This window comes from Populus nigra, chromosome 14 (assembly GCF_951802175.1).
Source record: "Populus nigra chromosome 14, ddPopNigr1.1, whole genome shotgun sequence".
Taxonomy (NCBI): Eukaryota; Viridiplantae; Streptophyta; class Magnoliopsida; order Malpighiales; family Salicaceae; genus Populus; species Populus nigra.
In genome coordinates, this window is record NC_084865.1 from 7880380 (window position 1) to 7898879 (window position 18500).

At 36.0% G+C, this 18500-nt stretch overlaps 1 protein-coding gene and 1 pseudogene across 3 annotated transcripts; one reads left to right on the forward strand and one right to left on the reverse strand.

Annotated features, from left to right (window-relative positions):
- Window positions 1-1238: 1238 nt before the first annotated feature.
- On the reverse strand, window positions 1239-8239 carry LOC133673080 (uncharacterized; annotated as a pseudogene).
- Window positions 8240-13341: 5102 nt separating this feature from the next.
- LOC133673445 (uncharacterized) lies at window positions 13342-18062 on the forward strand. Of its 3 annotated transcripts, none has more exons than XM_062094253.1 (5): window positions 13342-13670; window positions 14411-15193; window positions 16403-16450; window positions 16533-16858; window positions 17482-18062. In XM_062094253.1, exons 1-4 carry the CDS (start codon window positions 13488-13490, stop codon window positions 16842-16844), a joined length of 1326 nt encoding a protein of 441 aa, XP_061950237.1. In that variant the 5' UTR covers window positions 13342-13487; the 3' UTR covers window positions 16845-16858; window positions 17482-18062. The 3 variants fall into 3 exon arrangements, with proteins under 3 accessions (XP_061950237.1, XP_061950239.1, XP_061950236.1); XM_062094255.1 differs by having other exon boundaries at window positions 17525-18062; XM_062094252.1 differs by lacking the exon at window positions 17482-18062 and having other exon boundaries at window positions 13343-13670; window positions 16533-17068.
- Window positions 18063-18500: the final 438 nt, after the last annotated feature.

Consider the following 18500-nt stretch of genomic DNA (forward strand, 5'->3'; position numbering starts at 1 on the left):
GCTAAAACAGAAGCTAAAACGCTCGCCAGTTATCAGAACTTCCCTTCGGAGTTTCACTCTCTAGTGATGTCCTAAATGGTCCACTTGAGCCAAATGGATCCGTATCATCAAATGATGAGAACCCATGGCTATTATCAAAGTCTTTAGAGCCACGAACAGAATCAAACCTTGCTAGGGAATTGTCAGATGCTTGGAAGAACCCACTGTCATGGGCATTAAATGAATCCATCTTTGAGAATCCATGACTATGATCAGTATCTCTAGATTCTCCAAATGAACTGAAACTTGATGAGAACCCATGACCAGGATCAGACTCTTTGAAGGAATCAAACCTCCAGAACCCATGATTCTGATCAGACTCTCTGAATGAGTCAAACCTCGAAAACCCATGACTTCGATTAGAGTCTCCAAATTCTCTAAAGGAATCAAACCTTGATGGGAATCCATAACTTTGATCCGAGTCCTTAGTGCTCTGCATGGAATCAAATCTTAAAAGAGAATGGCGAGGAGATTGAAATAATCCACCATCATGCATGTTAAATGAATCAAACCTAGAGAAGCTGTCAAAAGGGTGGTCCTCTGAACCTTCACTAAACCTTCGTGGAGAGTTCCCTAAATTGTATGCTGGGGTGCTTGGGATAGAATCTGCAAATGAAAATGGACTCTTTCCTGTGTTATAGGCAGGGGTACTTGGAACAGAATCTGCAAACGCATTCTGTGGGTTATATGCAGGGGTGCTTGGAACAGAATCTGCAAAAGCATACGAGCTGTTCCCCTGGTTATGAGCCAGGGTGCTTGGAATAGAATCAAACATAAACTGGCCCTTCCCTGGGAACATGTTATCTCCATGTGAGGACCCTGTTTTTATTGGATTTAAACCAAATTCACCAATGCTGAAATCCATTTCCTGCAAGAACAATATTAGATCAATCCAATCAGTTTTCTGAACAAGGCAAGAAAGAAGAAAAGGTACAGAAAGAGATTAAACAGTTCCAGTGCCAAACCAACCACCACTCAGTTCCCACAATCAAAACTATAGATTTCAATTTCATGCAAAGTAATAGAATTGCCTAAATAAACATAAATAAAGTTCATAATAAAGCGTGTGAAAATGTATGTCACGCATAAAAGCACACCAATCCCTTCCTTCGACTTTAAACAACTTCCACAATTCTTAAGCACCAAGAAATCCTATTGCCAACATCAAATAGAAAGCATAAGACCCAAGTTTCCATACCTTGCCACTGACAGAATTGAAGCCCCAGGCTGATTCTGTATCATAATGTGTGTCATCAAATGTACCCCAGCCAGGTTCAACAATTATGTCACCAGAATGCAGAGATTCAGTACCACCCACATCACTGCGCAAGTGTACCAGTAAGCTTAAACATCCAAATGAAGCATTAAAAGCAGAGCACATAAAGCAGGACAGACTCATTTGAACTGTCATGCCATGCCAACAACTTTTTTTTTTGGTAAAACTTAACTTCGAGGGACGGACAGCAATATATATTGTTGCAAAGATAAAAAATTGAACCATACGTTTGGATCTCTCTAGCACGGGGTGAATTCTCTGCACCACTTTCTTTAAATGGGGAGTCTCGGAATTCACTGGATTGGTGGCTCTCTGTTGTACTCCTTCTGACAGGACTGTAAGGAGGACATTTTAGAGTGCCATTCTCATGTTGATGATCCAACTAATCTTTCTCAGAATTTGATTTGCTTGGCCTTGAAACCTTTTCTGACTTCGCACCTGAATCCTTATCTGTGGAAGTTGTTTCTTTTGGAACTGAAGTTTTTGGTTTTGGAGAAGCTACAACATTTCATACATCCAAGGTGAGCTCTTTGACAAATGTGAATCCTGAAAGTCACAATTAACAATGTTCGTAAGAGCTTTAATGAGGTTGAGACTTAATGCTGAAAAGAAAGCATCATGTACCCAAGTGAAAAGGAACTCCAATCCCTCCAGAGCAAAATCAAAGTCAACTAAATCCAACAAACAATTATTTAGCATACCTTCGTTGTCAAACTTGTCCCAACGTTCATCCCAATCAGCTGCAGCTTCCTGGATTCCACGTTGCCAGCCTAAAGAAAGATCAAGAGGAAGAGAGTAAGTAATGATCCTGATGTAGAAAGAAAAGGTAAAGATGCGAGGTAGCCGGTGAAGGAAAATACAGCATGATCCTTTGAAATGGATAAAAAATTGCAGGTCTGAAATTTGAAACATTTTGGGGGCATTGGAAATGCAGTTAACACCAAAATAATAAAAAGTTCGTGGTTCATAAGAGATACAACATGGTGTATTTTTCCTACTGAAACACAAGAAGAAAGAAGAGTGGCTTAATTGTCATAGCTCAATTGTTTTTCGCATACAAGTAACAGAACAAGCCAAATTGAAGTAAAACAACCATCTAAATGGGCCAAATATTTTCAAGATTAGACAGGCAATATAAAACCAAAGAGGGTTGATAACATCATGGAGATACCAAATGGAAGTTCCACCAGTGAGATTGGTTTAGAACGCAATCCATATAGTTTACAGCATTCATTCACAGTTTACTAGTTCCTCAAGACTCGATTGGATATTCTCAGCATGCTCCTGCAAAATCCAGTAAAAAAGGCCTTACACACAAGTTTCATACTATCTCCAGAAACTAATGGTTATTACAGTGTACCTTCACCACGCCATCAGCAGCTCCCCCTTCTTCCATTTTAACAATTGACCGATATAAATCCATTTTTTTCTCCTGCAGTTATCAAGGACAATATAAGTTTGTTTGATATCCAAAAAAGTGTACATAAAAGAAAGAGATAAGCATGGATAAAACTCACCACAAGTTCCTAAATTACCTGAATATCATGAAATGTAGCCTCTTCAATGGTTAGTTTGGAGGCAACATCTCCAGTCTGCTTGTATTTTTCTTCATACTTCTTTCCTAATGTCTCAACCTGAAACACACAAGTTGCTCCTGTTAGTTCAATAAGCAATAGATATTACATGGACAATACAAGCAAATCATGCAAGAAAGAGAGGTACCTCATGCTTATCAGTAGATACCCTTGCTGTGACCTCGTTAAGTCGATTGTCACATCGACTTTTATATAAAATCTGATGCCAAATAACAGAAGAATGGCAATAGGAATATCAGCAAACACATATTTTCATGCTCTCGACCTCAACCACTCAAAGACAAAGTAGACAGGTTTAAATTAGGCGGAATACCTTCATGCATTTTCTTAAACCAATTCTTGCATGTTAGTTAACTGGGACAGGATCAGCTGCCTAAAGAAACTGTCCAAGTTTTCTTTCACTCCATTACTATGTTTAAATTGTTTTATGGTTCAATGGAAGGTGCCCAAAGGGACTTGGGCTACCCAAATGGGGCTATTTCCCCCACCCCACCCCTCTTCACAGTTTGAACCTAGGACCTTCTAGTGGAAAACCCAAGAATAAACCTAGGACCTTTTATAGTATGTTTACTATAAAAAAAAAAAAGGGAGCTGAACAATTCTTTTCTTTACTTTTATCAGTATAGTCAGTCCAGTTTGAATTTATTTGTTTTTTTTTTTTACTTAAACCACAAATCATAATAAGGCATTTGATGCCACTGACTCATACCTTTTGGTTTTGAGCTCTTAGTATATTCATGACCTTGAGATAATTCAAGCTATAGTTTGTGCATTTTTGAGATATCCAATAGCAAATAAAATGATGAAACGAGCTTTCATCCAGAACTTAAGCACAATGAGTCAGGCACAATTAGTTTATGCATATATAATACATCCAGTAAAAAAAGAATGATTTGAGGAGCTTGCATCCAAAACCAAAATCAATAGTCCAAACATAGCAGACAAGATACAGCTAAAACAGTTCAACTTGAATACTTCAAAGCAATTTTTACATAATAGCAAAGGACATCATATGTAAAAGACATTGACTCTCACAAAGGGAAAAAGAAATTGCGAGCGTACTTACAAGTTCCTGCATCTTGACATGATAAAACTCAATCTTTTGTCTAGAATCTAATATTTCCTTTTCTAGTTCTTCTACCTGCACTCAGAGATAAGCAAGAAGATTTTTGTTTTTAATCCCATTCATAGAAAACCTAGAAAATCTGTAAACACAAAAACACCTCACATATACTTTATCTTCATTCTATAACTTGATGCAACTCAAAGCTTTTTAATGGCAAATGAAAACAAATTTCTCTCACTTTAACATAATAATATATGAATACCACATCGACCACACAAAATTAACACTCCCATATGATGAGCACACAAGAAGAATAAGAAATACCTTTTTATTGGCCTGAGATGCCTCTTGGAACTTTGAGTTGAGAGCATCCTGCTCCTCTTGGTTGAGTTGATTCGTGAGATGTTTTTCAAGCACAAGAACATTGGGCTTTTGTTGCGTGGGATGTTTTTCATCAGCATGAGGAGCAGCAGGTGGCCTTGGTGGCCTAGCAGCAGCAGGTGATGGTCGTGCAACTGTCACAACTTCTTGTTGTTGCAAACCTTTGAGATTTGTTTTTCCACTTAAAAAGAATGCAAGAGGAAAAAACTAATAATGAAAGCCTATGGCATGAAAAGGAAGAATATACCAGAAGCAGGTCCCCAAGTTCCACTGCCATATGAAGTTGCAGGGTGACTTGTGGCAGACAACAGAGTCTCATCGGACATGATAGTGGTTGGAAGTGTTGAAGGAAGAGGACGATTTTCTCTATAACGCTCCATCAAATAGAGAGCAGTGCAGAACTCCCTCAAAGAAAGCATGCTGTCATTATCTTGGTCAGATAAATCCCAAACTTTTTTCAACGCCTCTGAAATATCAAGAGTACAGTAAATTAATGAAATGTTAGCCTTTGAAGAAATTCACAAACTCAAAACTGTCACATTTTGAGGAAACTAAATATAAAGAAAGAAAGTCGCCACACATTATGAAAAGAAAGGAATATGATATAGAAGAAATGTCAAGAAAAGTAAACCATACTTGAATACTTAATTGTGTGCCTCAACTATTTACCAGACACTTGCGATAGCAATCTGATCAATCCATGAAATAACATTTCTAGCAACCCAATTATTTGATAATATATTATAGGGGATAACACATCTCTGTCCTCCAGCATATTCTTCAGAAAAACCCTTTCATCCTACCACATAATATGAATTTCTAAAAAGGCAAGAAATACAATTGACTTACATAATAAATCTTAAGCTAACAGCATACTGTTGTAGGTTGTGCTTTCACTGTTCATCTTAGATTATCTTAAGAGTTCACGTCAAAACTGCACAGTTTAAGCAGGATTATTAAAAGGAAACAAGTCTAGCAGTCTACCTCTTGGTAGCCTCCAGCTTAAGAAAAGGTTACATGCCTGTTCCCCAATAAGCTTCCCATCTCTATCTGTGTCAACTTGCACAAACAATTTTGTGTACTTTTGAATATCAGATTGAGTCATCCTCGGCCATGGAGGCTGGGATTGACTGAGAGATGCATTGCTAGATCCAGAAGGAAAACCAGTTGAAGGAGCAGAGGTGACACTTTGAGGTGGAACCTGCTGGTTTGGTCTTGCTGTTGATTGACCACCCGCAAGCAGCTGAGAAAAAGTACTCTGCAAAGAATCCAGGGAACTTGAATTAAGTGAAAGTTGGGATCCGACAGAAGATGGAACAATAGCTGACAAGACAGGTACGCTGCTTGTAGAAGGTGCAGCTGATAAGGAACTCTGCTTTGCTTGAGCAGGAGTTGCAGAGAATACATCGCCAAAATGCGAGTCTGAAGCAAAACCATTCCCAGAAACAACCACTGATTTGAAATCCTTAGTTGCAGGTTGGTTGGATGTGATGGCTGCTTCTAGTGGTTTACAAGTAGGGGCTGCCATCTGCCCAGCAGAAACCTGTGGTCTAGGTTGAACAGAGGGCGTAAAACCAGGTGCACTGAGCCCAAATCCATCCTGAGTTGTAGTAGGACTAGTCCCTCTACTAGGAGCTCGTGAAGTCAGGCCACCAGCACTTCCACCAAGCCAATCTGTTGAGATATTTGAATTCAGAGGCCAAGGAGCAGCCATGGTACCTCCCCTGGGCATACCTTGACTTACAAGAATTGTGGATGGGAAGCAGAAATAGGAGGCATGGCTTGGGGTTGGGGTCTGGGTTGCCTCATAACTTGGCCTTGCTGGGATGGAAAATACTGCAGGTTTGTGACTGCATTTCCAGGCACTTGTGGTGGTCTGATGTCAACATTTGTTGATGCTGCTGACATAGTGCCAGCCAGCTGGGGAGCAGGTGCTGATGCTTTAGGAGCAGGAGCTGATGCTTTAGGAGCAGGAGTTGCTGCTAGGTTAACTTGAGGAGCAGGAATTTTAGCTGAAGCAGGACCATATAATGCTGCCTTCACTATTTCTGGGGTCAACTCTCGCTTACTCTGTGCCACAGTAACAAGTAAGCCACAGTAACAAGTTTAAGTGCATTATAGAACTCTTGTAGACCGAGGTAGCCTGCTTTCCTCTGGTCAGCATGCATCCACACCTGCACAGAGCATAAGTGAATCACACACACTCAGTTTAACAAAACATTATTTGAGACCCCAATATGAAGGGACTCCGAGGGGAAAAAAAAGTTGAATATTCACATGGAAAACCATTCCAAAAAAAGTGGGAACATTTAAATTCTTACACACACATGCACAGGCAAAAGTGCACACATAGTACAGAGGTTTCCAGTCTTTTAACAGCAGAACCCGTTCTTCCCTCTGTCATATGCCTAACAACAAATCAAAAAGTTTTCTTCCACATTTAAAATGCATCATTAACATAAAATTTAGAAACTAATTCAACTCAATCTCAAGTAGAATGTAGCCCATACAGAAAGAATATAGTTAATACACCAACCACAAGATTAAGTACAAAACTTCACATGCTATGATTGAACCAACAAAAACCCACCAAACCTGCCACTACCCATTTATTGCACAATCCTACAGAAAAAAAAAACCTCCACTTTATATTCAAACACCAAAATGCAATTCACAAACTGAACACAACATTTTCAACAAGCTACAAACCTCCAAATGTCTAGCATAACGACATTTTTTACTTCTAGAATCAACTAAAAATCCTCCATTCACGTAGTATTCATCAACTTCTCTCTCAAAGACACCAGACCTAAAAATTGAAAACTACACATCTTCAATTCTTTACATGGTCTCAACCCAGTTAGCAAAATTTACTAATAATAAGAATATACAGCAAACATTTCTTATTAGTTATGCAAACATGCATACATTTGTTTTCTGCCTTTTGATGGCAGAACCAGTTCTTTTTACTGCATTACCTAATAGCAAATCAAAAGGTTTTCTTCTAGAGACTTAACATCCATTATCAACATGAACATTAGGACCCAAGCAAGCTCAATCAGTAGTAGAACATAGCACAAGAAGAAACATAGTTAATACATCAACAGCGAGATAAAGAGTACAAAACTCAGCACGCTATGAGCAAATCCACCAAACTCAGCACAACTACCCATTTCTCAGAACCCAACAAATAAAAACCTCCATTTTAAATTCAAAACTCTATCGTACTACCTGAAGTTAAACTCTTTCTACTTCTAGAATCAACTAAAAACCTGTAGTAATTCATCAACTTCTCTCTCAAAAACTAGGCATCGTCAATTTTTTCGATGATCTCAACAAGACAGTAGCAACAATAATAATAATAATAATTCACCATTGCAAACATGACTTACTGATTTTATCATTATCCAAAATCAAAATTTCTGTCTTAACTAACCTCAAAAATTCAAATAACCTAATCTTTTATAACCCTAGCTGCAGCAAACATCATAACAGTTAGTTCTACATCGAAATTAACATATATAAGTAACAAATCCAAAAACAATGATGAGAAACAGTGGATTGCGAGGAACCTGAGCAAGGACGTGCTTAGGCAAACCGGAACCTTGAAAGAAACCGACGGCTTCAGCACCACTGATCTGACCATCACCGTCTAAATCTGCTCTTCTGAAAAACGAATCGAATAGATCCGTATTATTCGAGTTTGTCATTTCCGAATTCAATTAATTTTTTTCCGGCAGCAGGATTTGCTGGCGGTCTTACGATTCGGAAATTTTCATAAAAAGGAGTTATTCATATGAAAAGGATCGAAGCCCTGATGAGAGAAAGAGAGGTGTAAAAAATAAAAACAAAAGAAAAGGAAATTATGGGCCAACTATTGATTGCGGGGCAGAGGTTTATTGCTTGGCCACAAAGACTGTGTCGTTTCGGTTTTGGATGGGATGGGGCGGGGGACAAATTTACTTTAGGGAATCGTCTGTCTCACCTAGTTACGGTCAAGATGATAATATTCAAATTTTTACTGCGGTTGGCGTTTTTGTTTTATTACGAAGGAAAAAAAAACTTCAAATTCAATAGCGAGCGAGGTTTTTACTCATGGTAGTTTAGAATTGTGTTGTAAATGGTTTTTAAGATGTTAAAAAAAATTGTTTAAAATTATTTTATTATTATTGTTTTGAAGTTTTGTTTTTAAAAAAATATTATTTTAATATATTTTTAAGTAAAAAAATATTTTAAAAAACAATTATTATCATATTTATAAATACCTGTAAAATTACTCGGCACCAACTAGCTTAAGTTCTTTAGGGCTAAAATTGTATCATTTTTTTCTTATCATCTTAAATTTACATCTATGAGTCAAAATAATATACAAATAATATTATTATATATATAAAAAAAATCATTTTATTGGTAGGAAATTATATGTTTAATTTTTTTCATCTCTCTTTTTTTATTATTATTAACGTGGGTGTCAGAGCCAGTTTGCGCGCACCTCGACTAATCCCACGAGTCCTGAAGTTAACAACCATGCAAGCCTCCAGCGGCCTTAAGAAAACTTGAACTCGTGACCATTGAGGAGCAAACTCAAGACCTGACTAGTTGAGCTACCCCTCAAGGTATTTCCTCTCTCTCTCTCTTAAATCATTAGGTGATGAAGAACATAAATTCATAATGGTGTTAAATCTCAATTACTTATTATACTTAGGTTTTTTCTTTTTTTGGAATTATGACCTAAATGAAAGTTGGCCAAAATTTAATATTTTTTTGTTTAAAGTTAATTTTTTATATTTTTAGATCATTTTGATATGTTGATATTCAAAAATAAATAAATAAAATATTTTGAAGTATTTCTAAGTGAAAAACACTTTGAAAATTAACTATTACTATGCTCTCAAACATTCCCTTAGTATGCTTAATAAAAATTAAAATGATTCCAAACAAAAAGGCAAACGGTACAACCCCAAAAACATAGGATTATGATAAGCATATTAAAGCTATCATACTAAAACTATCTTTTGAATATTTCTTCTTGTTGGTTAATGGGTTATGCCTGATTCGCCCATGAAGGATGGGTCTGGTTCAAGTATTTATAGGAGTTTTATAAAGAGACATAACCCATATAAAAAGGTAAGTTTTCATTGTTGAAAGAATAAAATTCTTTCTTTCTCTCTCTCATATTATACATTTTGAGTTGAAAGAATGCTTCCGTTGAGTCTTGGATTTACAAAACTTTATTTAATATATTGTTATTCAAATTTAATGAAGTAATTTGATTACGATTTTGTCTTTTTTGTCATTAAGTAGAAAGACTCTTCTGCCAAATAAATGGTAGTTGTGTAACTGTCATTTGTTAATTAATTAAAAAGAAAAAATTTACCAATTAATCATGTGAATTGGTAACTGACATTTTATGGTGTTGGCTATGGGACACCTACTATGGGGTAATTTCAATTAGTTCTCGTAGTCAATTGGAAACTGCTATTTGGCAGTTAAAAAAACATGACAACACTTCTGGTTTGACATATGTGTAATTGCCATCTAACAGTTGAATGAACAAAAAAAATATTAACAGTCATGCTCTGTCTGGTCCTAAAGTAAGAGAATGGATTAATGCTATGGAAGAAGAAATGGAGTCGATGAAAACTAATCAAGTTTGGGACTTATTGATTTGCCGTCAAGACAAGATCCATTAGAAATAAATAGGTTCTTAAAATTAAATGTAAGGCGAATGGGTCAGTAGAACGTTATAAGGCTCGATTAGTAGCGAAAGGTTACATTCAAGAAGGGGGAATTGATTATGAAGATACATTCTCACCAGTTGTGAAAATTACTTCAGTTCGCCTTATTTTAGCTATTGTCGCACATATAGACCTAGAGTTATACCAAATGAACGTTAGAACTACATTTCTTAATGGAGAACTAAATGAGGAGATCTGTATGGATCAGCCTTTAAAATTCGAGACTAAATGACAAGAACACAAAGTTTGCAAGCTTAAAAGATCCATATATTGTTTTAAGTAAGTTTCTAGATAATGAAACGTTAAGTTTCATTAAGTTATCCTTAAGAATGGTTTTACAATGATGGGAAAAAACCATTGCATTTATTTAAAATGTTCTAATAATAGTTTTATAATATTGTTCTTATATGTTGATCACATCTTAATAGCTGGAAATAACAAAGAGATAATTGATACTACTAAAAGATGGTTATCATCAAACTTTGAAATAAAAGACATGGGTGAGGCCAACTATATTCTTGGTGTAAAAATCATAAGAGATCGCGCTAAAAGGTTTTTGGGTTTAAATCAAGAGACTTACATCAAAAGGATGTTAGAGCGTTATCACATGCAAGATAGCAACCTTGTTGATAAAAACTTGAGCTTGAGTCGTGATATATGCCCCAAGACTTTAGAAGAAAAAGGAAAAAATGTCCAGAGTACCTTATGTTAATGTCGTCGGTAGTTTGATATATGCAATGATGTGCACATATCCTGAGATATGTTATGCCATTGGATTGGTTAGCCGATATCAATTAAACCTTGGTAAAAAATATTGAATGACAGTCAAAAGGATTCTATGATATTTGAAAGGAACTTCAAATTACATGATATGTTACCTAGGAAAGAAAGACTTACGATTGGTTGGTTACTTTGAAGCTGATTGGAGAGGAGATGTCGACCAATCTAAATCAACTTCGAGATATGCTTTCTTGCTTAATGATAGTGCAATACTATGGAGGAGCTAGAAACAATCCTACATAGTCTTATCTACTATGGAGGCTAAGTATGTAGCTTGTTCCGCAGCAACACAAGATGTTGTTTGGTTAAAAAAATTCCTGTATCATTTAAAAATTATCAAATCAGCATCAGATCCAATGATAATTTACTATGATAACACTACCACAGTAGTTGTGGTCAAAGATCCAAAATACCATGGAAAGACTAAACATATCAAGATGAGATATCACCACATTAGAGAAGCAATTACTAAACATGATATGATCCTAAAACACATTTCTACAAATTCAATGATTGTAGATCCACTCATAAAACCAATAGCAATGGATGTATTTATTAGACATGTGAGATCCCTTAGTCTTTGTATAATGTAATTAGTAATATAACTAGTTTTTAGGATCATACAAAGGCTTACAGTGATTGAATAATGAATAAATGCCATTAGAATATCATTTTATTAATTATTTTTTATGAAATATATTAATTATCATATGGTACAATTTGTTAAAGTATGTCGATAAACATAGATTGACTCACTCACACGAGCAATCACCTTTAACACTTGTAAGGTGAATAAAGATGATACTAATTGAGTTTTAATGCTCAATAAGCAACTTGAGTGCAGTGGGAGCAATTTGAACTCAAAGTATTTATTAAAATGTCACCTTGGTTAGGACCAAGATGAGGTTCTTAAATAAAAGAATCGACATGAATGAATTCTTATTATTCATGTGTCTATTATGATTGAAGTCGAGTATGAAATTATTCATCTGCCACTAATGATAATGAGCAAATGAGAATTTCTGATTTGAAGTCTATGTTTTTAGCAACAAGACTAAGACTCATATGATGTATTACCTCTAACAAGGAGAGCAACGACATACACTTTTTGTCTTCAGAAAAAAGAAAAGAGTAAGCTCTACTATAACATGTATTTCACACTACATGCATTAACGACCACTACATATATAGAGAATGGATCCATGTTTCTTTATTATGTAAGTCCTAGAGATCATATCTAAGTTCTTAAAATTTTACCCTTTGTGACTTTTGACTGTATCAAGAGGTAGTGTATAAATGATCGCTACTTTAGGAGTATATCTTATGGTCATTGAATAATTCGAGTTAAAGAAATACTTTTAAAAAAGCAAGTTAATTCAAATTTGATTGATATGGGTGCAAAAAAAAAGTAATTTTAATTCTACACCTGTTAATTGTATTCATTGGTCGAGATCATATCATTTGAATAAATTTATATGATTTAGAATACTTGTAATTGTAAGGATGAATTGAGTATGAAATCCTTAAGGGATTGAATTATATGAAGTCATGTGTGACTAAAAATGCTTAGGGTATATTAGTACACTTTAAGGAATAATTAATTATGAGGTTGATGTCTTCTATATGACCTATATTAAGTTTATATATTGGAGCTCCTTTCACTGTGTGCTTCAGGTTGCACGGTCCATTCGTCAAGTATGAAATTCATGTGCAAATTTAAAATATAATGTATTAGATAGATTCAGTCCTTCATGGGCGAGTGAGAGATGTTTGTTACTGGGTTAGGTCTAGTCCACCCATGAGGGATGAGCTTGATTCAAGTATTTAGAGGAGTTACTAAAGGAAGTAACCACTTCCTCTACTTTTATATATAAGAATATAATTCTCTCTTTCTTTTCTCTAATCTTGGACTCTCTACATTAACTTAACAAGATTTACAAAGACATTTATATGGTTGAATATTACTCTAGTTCTAGTAATTGAAATAACACTAAAATAATTAACCAGAGATAAAAAATCAAATTCTCAGTTTACAAATAAATTCTTTTGAATTCTACACTTCTCTACAGTAATAATAATTATAATATCAATAACTACAAATTAGAATGCAGAAGCATGCTATTTCCTATTCTTTTCTTTTGGTAGCAATATATTTTTTTGGCATATCGAAGATCTATGTTACATTTTTTTAAATAAAAATAAAACGAAAACCCAGGGCACTATAAATAATTAGGGAGGGGAGGAATAAGAATAGGACAGAAGGCAGTTGGGTAAAGGGTAATCAACCATGAAAAAACCGATCCAAGAAATGTGATCAGTCCAACCCATCTAAACCCAAAAAAAACCCCACCCCACCTAATAAATAGGCAATCACGCATAAGCAAAGTGTACGTGTGTATATTAAAAAAAAGGCTAAAAAAGGAAATTCAAATCCCCACTTTAAAAAGCCCTATTTACAAATGCCCAAGCATTTTAAAATGACTTGAGGAACTGGAGAGGCGAAAGGGGAAGTCCCTCTTGTTTCAATCAAAGCTTCGAAGCAATATATTATCGCTTTTGTTTTTTAAATCAAGGTTAGTTTGATTAACCTTTTCTATTCTTTGATTGAAACGATGTCGTGTTCATCGCCGTCGGGATCAGAGGAGGATGACGAAGGAATCGATTCATACCGTAAAGGAGGTTATCATGCGGTGAGGGTAGGGGATCAGTTTTCTGGTGGCCGTTATATTGCCCAGAGAAAGCTTGGGTGGGGCCAGTTTTCTATTGTTTGGCTTGCTTACGATACTCGATCATCTGTATGTTTGGATCTGTTTCTTTTTCTTTTTTCTTTTCTTCTTAAATTTAAATCATATGATATTTTCAAGTTTAATGAAAAATTGATTAATTATTGATCAGTAAAGCTTACTGGATCATCATTAATTAATTACAGTTATTGCACCTTTTCTTTTAATGAAGAAATGTTTAATTATTGATCATCAATAGTTAATGATAGTTATCGCAATTTTTTATTTTGATGAAGAAATGTTTAATTGATGAATTTACAGTAAGAAATGTTTATTTATCCTTTTTTTTTCGTTTTTTCTTCTTTTAGGAAATGTTTGTTTTTCTATATGTCGTTACTTTTTTTTTTTAATTAAATACTGGTTTTGGATGTGTTTTGTTTTATGAGATCAATGAGGCCGTTATTTGTTGTTTTGATGCTAGTTATTTCTTGATACGAAGGGTCGTTGTAGTTTAATCTAGTTTTTGAAAAATACGATACAGTGTAATACATATTTTAGGAGGTGGGTTTATGCGGCAATCATGGAGGAATTAACCTAGTGAAACGGTGTTTCTGGTTGAAGTCTCGGTTTGTCTAGGTTAGCCGTTTGTGCGCGCGCGCGCACCCACCCTTGTGTGCGTGCATAAGTATGCGCAATAGTTGGAATAGTTCTTCAACCTTTTCTCTTCTTTTACCTGTCGTAGCTTGATTTGAGATTCTGTTGATTTTTCCTTCTTATTTTGTTCTATCTTATTTAATTCTTTTTTTTTCCAGAAATATGTTGCTCTTAAGATCCAGAAAAGTGCTGCACAATTTGCTCAAGCTGCGCTTCATGAGATTGAACTCCTTTCAGCTGTAGCTAATAGTGACCCCTCAAATTCAAAGTGTGTTGTGCAACTGATTGACCACTTCAAGCATGCAGGGCCAAATGGGCAGCATCAGTGCATGGTCCTTGAATTTCTTGGTGACAGTTTGCTCAGGTTAATCAGGCATAATCATTACAAAGGTCTTCAATTAGAAAAAGTTAGAGAGATCTGTAAATGCATTTTGACAGGTTTGGATTACTTGCATAGAGAACTTGGTATAATCCACACTGACCTAAAACCCGAAAATATTCTTCTCTTTTCCACCATTGATCCTGCCAAGGATCCAATTAGGTCTGGGATCAAACCAATCCTGGAAAGGCCTGAGGGTAACCTTAACGGTGGTTCAACTATGAATCTCATCGAGAAGAAGTTGAAAAGGAGGGCAAAGAGGGCAGTTGCTAATATATCAGGAAGAAGAGATTCGATGGGAGGAGCCATGCAAAAGTCTGAGAGATCTCTTGATGGGGTTGATGTGAGGTGCAAGGTTGTTGATTTCGGGAATGCGTGCTGGGCCGTTAAGCAGTTTGCCAAAGAAATTCAAACCAGACAGTATAGAGCTCCTGAAGTCATACTGCAATCCGGGTATTCCTTCTCTGTTGACATGTGGTCTTTTGCTTGTACGGCATTTGAGCTTGCTACTGGGGATATGTTGTTTGCTCCCAAGGATGGACAAGGCTATAGCGAAGACGAGGTAGGCTGTTTTTTTCTGGATTTTAGCATTGTCAGAAATTGGAATTATTATTAGGATAACCCACACTGAATTCTAAAGTTTAAATAAAATTTGCGCATGATATGCTGTATTTGAAGAGAGGATAGAAAATATTAATATAGTGAAATTATAGGGAAAATGGTGGAAGAAATAAATGCAAGCTGGTTTCGGTGTAGAGGTTATTAATGTGATTATAGCAATCAAGCTCCCCTTACCTATAGCGGAGGTGATGTAGAGAGGAAGGGCAGCCCGCGTAACCCTTCAAGGTATGAGAGGAAACCAGGGGGGGCCTCTCATACTAAAGAAGAGTAGAGAGGGGACTCCTTAACTGCAATTCAAGGGATAACTTAAAGCAATTCGAACTACTTCAGGGGTTCTTTTCGAATTGCATAAGTGACCATTGAACCTTACTGAGCCTAGTTCCCCTGTACTACGGGAATGGTGCCTCAGCTAACTCACATAAGCGATTTCTCAAGCAGTAACCAGTAACTCAATAAGACAAGACAGCAATGGTTGCTTGGTATGAATAAGGGATTCATGTGGCGGGGTGGGACTTCGACTTTTAGAGGAGATCCCACCTGTTTCTCCTTCCTTCATACTTAGGCGTGAAGATAAATAAAGATGGGGAGTGGTGACCCCTAGAAAACTTTATTTAAGCTTCACACACTATACCTAAACTCGATGCAGGCTCCAAACGGTATAAATATAGGTCAAGGGGCCAATCAGAAGCTTTTAGCTCTCGATTGGTAAGCTATTAGTGAGAACGCAGATTAGCTACAGTAGCAGCAGAGAAAGAAGCCCTTCGGGAGCTTAGCTACATACGCAATGAGAGAGGTTTGCCTCTCTTACCGTTGTTTAGCTGCAGGGAAAAGAGACTCGTAACCTCAGAAATAAGGCATAAGGAGAGGTTAAGAAAAGGCTCTTATCGAGAGAGCCTCTCCTTAACCCTTGCTAGCATACCAGGCTGATTTTGGATGTCTGTCCTTGATTGCCAATTACCTGTAATCACATTTGGCTCTATGAATAAAAACATGCAGTGTTTTATTCATTCACAACTCACCACGTAAATGTTTAAGCCATCACTTGGTTTAAAATGCAGACTTTTTGTTTCTTAGATATATGTGGGAGTACTGTGTCTCGTAATCTGTTTATTTTATATGCTAATGGAACTGTTTTTTACAATGGTTTCAGGATCACCTTGCTCTAATGATGGAACTCCTTGGAAAGATGCCAAGAAAGGTAGGCGTGTATTTCCTCAACAGCCTCCTACAATTTTCTAATCACCCCATATTCATTTGTTTCGTAATTGCAATGCGAACAGATAGCTATTGGAGGAGCTTTATCCAAGGATTATTTTGACAGGCATGGGGATCTAAAGAGGATTCGGAGACTGAAATTTTGGCCACTTGATCGCTTGCTGGTTGAAAAATACAAGTTCCCAGAAACTGATGCTCAGGAGATTGCGGAATTTCTGTGTCCCCTTCTCGATTTCACACCAGAGAACCGACCCACTGCTCAGCAGTGCCTGCAACACCCATGGTTCAATATCAAAATTTCACAGAATGAGATGACAAGTGAATCTAACGTGGAAAAGTTGGGTGTTGGAGTGAGCAATTTGAAGGTGAGTAAGTGAAGAAGGGGTCAAAGGTACTCTCACAATTTTCAAGTACCTCCCTCCGCCTGGTTAATATTGATTGTTATTTTGGTTTGTTACATTTTCAATAAGATTTAATATTTTTTTCCGTTACTAATTAACTACAATGTAAATTAGCAACTATTATTGTGAGGAAATGACATGAACGAGGGAAATTAACGACAATAACAAACATTGGTGGTCCACACACTATGTTTTCGACATGTAATTGATTTTGACATTAATGTTACTCACCAATGGCTTGCGCACCATAAAGAGAATTGTCCCCCCTGTAAGAACAAAATCAGTTGTAGTTGGATTGCTTTTAGAACTACTTTGATTGTTTTCCTCATTCTGAAATGTAAAATTGAGGAATTAGATCCAAGCTTGCATAAAATTGAGCAGTTTTCCACTCATGGTCTAAACTGAAAGTGTTCATGCCCCTCTGGTCTTTTATTTGATTTCGTTTTACCATCTGGAAACCTTACTTAAAGGATAACTTTGCCTGTGGAATTACAATAACATAATCAAATACAAATGCTAGCAGCAGTGAATAAATGATGATATATATAATCAACATGTTTTTTAATACTGTGGCCACATAGGTTTTATAATTTACATTTGTGGTATTTGGCAGAAAGAATGACATCATCGACATTTGATTATTGACGTTGGTGCAGTAATTGTCATCATCAAATTATTTTCGCCGCCCCAAATACCATTTGCTTTCTGTCTGCCACCAAACTTCCTCTCTCTCGGAAATGACATTCTGCCCTTAATGACTATGAATTCAATGAGTCGATGCCTTTTGTTCTTGGAGTTCGATGGTTTGTAGCCCTTGGAAATTTGGATTTTCAAACTGCGAGTGTCATCATGAAGCCTATATATCCTCTTGGTCAAGATCAAGATGTTTTACAAACTTGTATTTCTCAAGTTCAGTCTATAGAAATGCTGGAAGATGAATTGAGATGTGGAAGTTGCCTGACTCTCCCTCTAGTACAGAGGTCGTGGAAGACCGAGAGAGATGGGTTTTAGAGATGCATTTCCTTAAAACCATTGAGGTAAGGAGTTTAGGAAACCATCTCTAGGGAATAATGCTCTTACATTCTCTTGAAATGCCATGAGCACAACCTTTCTATCCACTGGGTTAAAGGTGGACTTGGAGACATGAAACGAATTAACCGTACGAGATAATTAATTATTAAATTAAAACAAAAACTAATTGATAACTGGATCGTTTTTTTTTTTTCAATTTATCTTAGAATATTAGATTTTATCGATGATTGAATTTCATAATTTATTTTAGTTTATTTTTGATGGAATTTATTGTTCTAAAATTAAAGCAATAATAACACCTAGGATAATTGAATAGATGTTCCATTAATACTAATAAATAATACACTTTTAATTCAATTAAACACAATAACCAATAATATAATTAAAGTGTTTAAAATAAAAGATAAGGGAGAGAAATTGCAAACTTAATTTTTAACAAGATTCGATAAGTCTATATCCACACTTCAGTACCAAATCGTACTTGAGAATTGTATTCATTCACTAATTCAAGTCAAATGATACAAATGTCACTTGATGAATGCATACCAAGCTTTTTTACAACACTTAAAGATGTTCTCTCTACAAGGTTTTCCTACTTTA

Excerpts from the sequence above, each read along its gene's own strand:
- LOC133673445 (XM_062094253.1), top strand. The coding sequence starts at position 13,488 with ATGTCGTGTTCATCGCCGTCGGGATCAGAGGAGGATGACGAAGGAATC. Across the intron at positions 13,671-14,410 it reads CTTACGATACTCGATCATCT|AAATATGTTGCTCTTAAGAT; the intron begins GTATGTTTGGAT and ends TTTTTTTTCCAG. Across the intron at positions 16,451-16,532 it reads TTGGAAAGATGCCAAGAAAG|ATAGCTATTGGAGGAGCTTT; the intron begins GTAGGCGTGTAT and ends CAATGCGAACAG.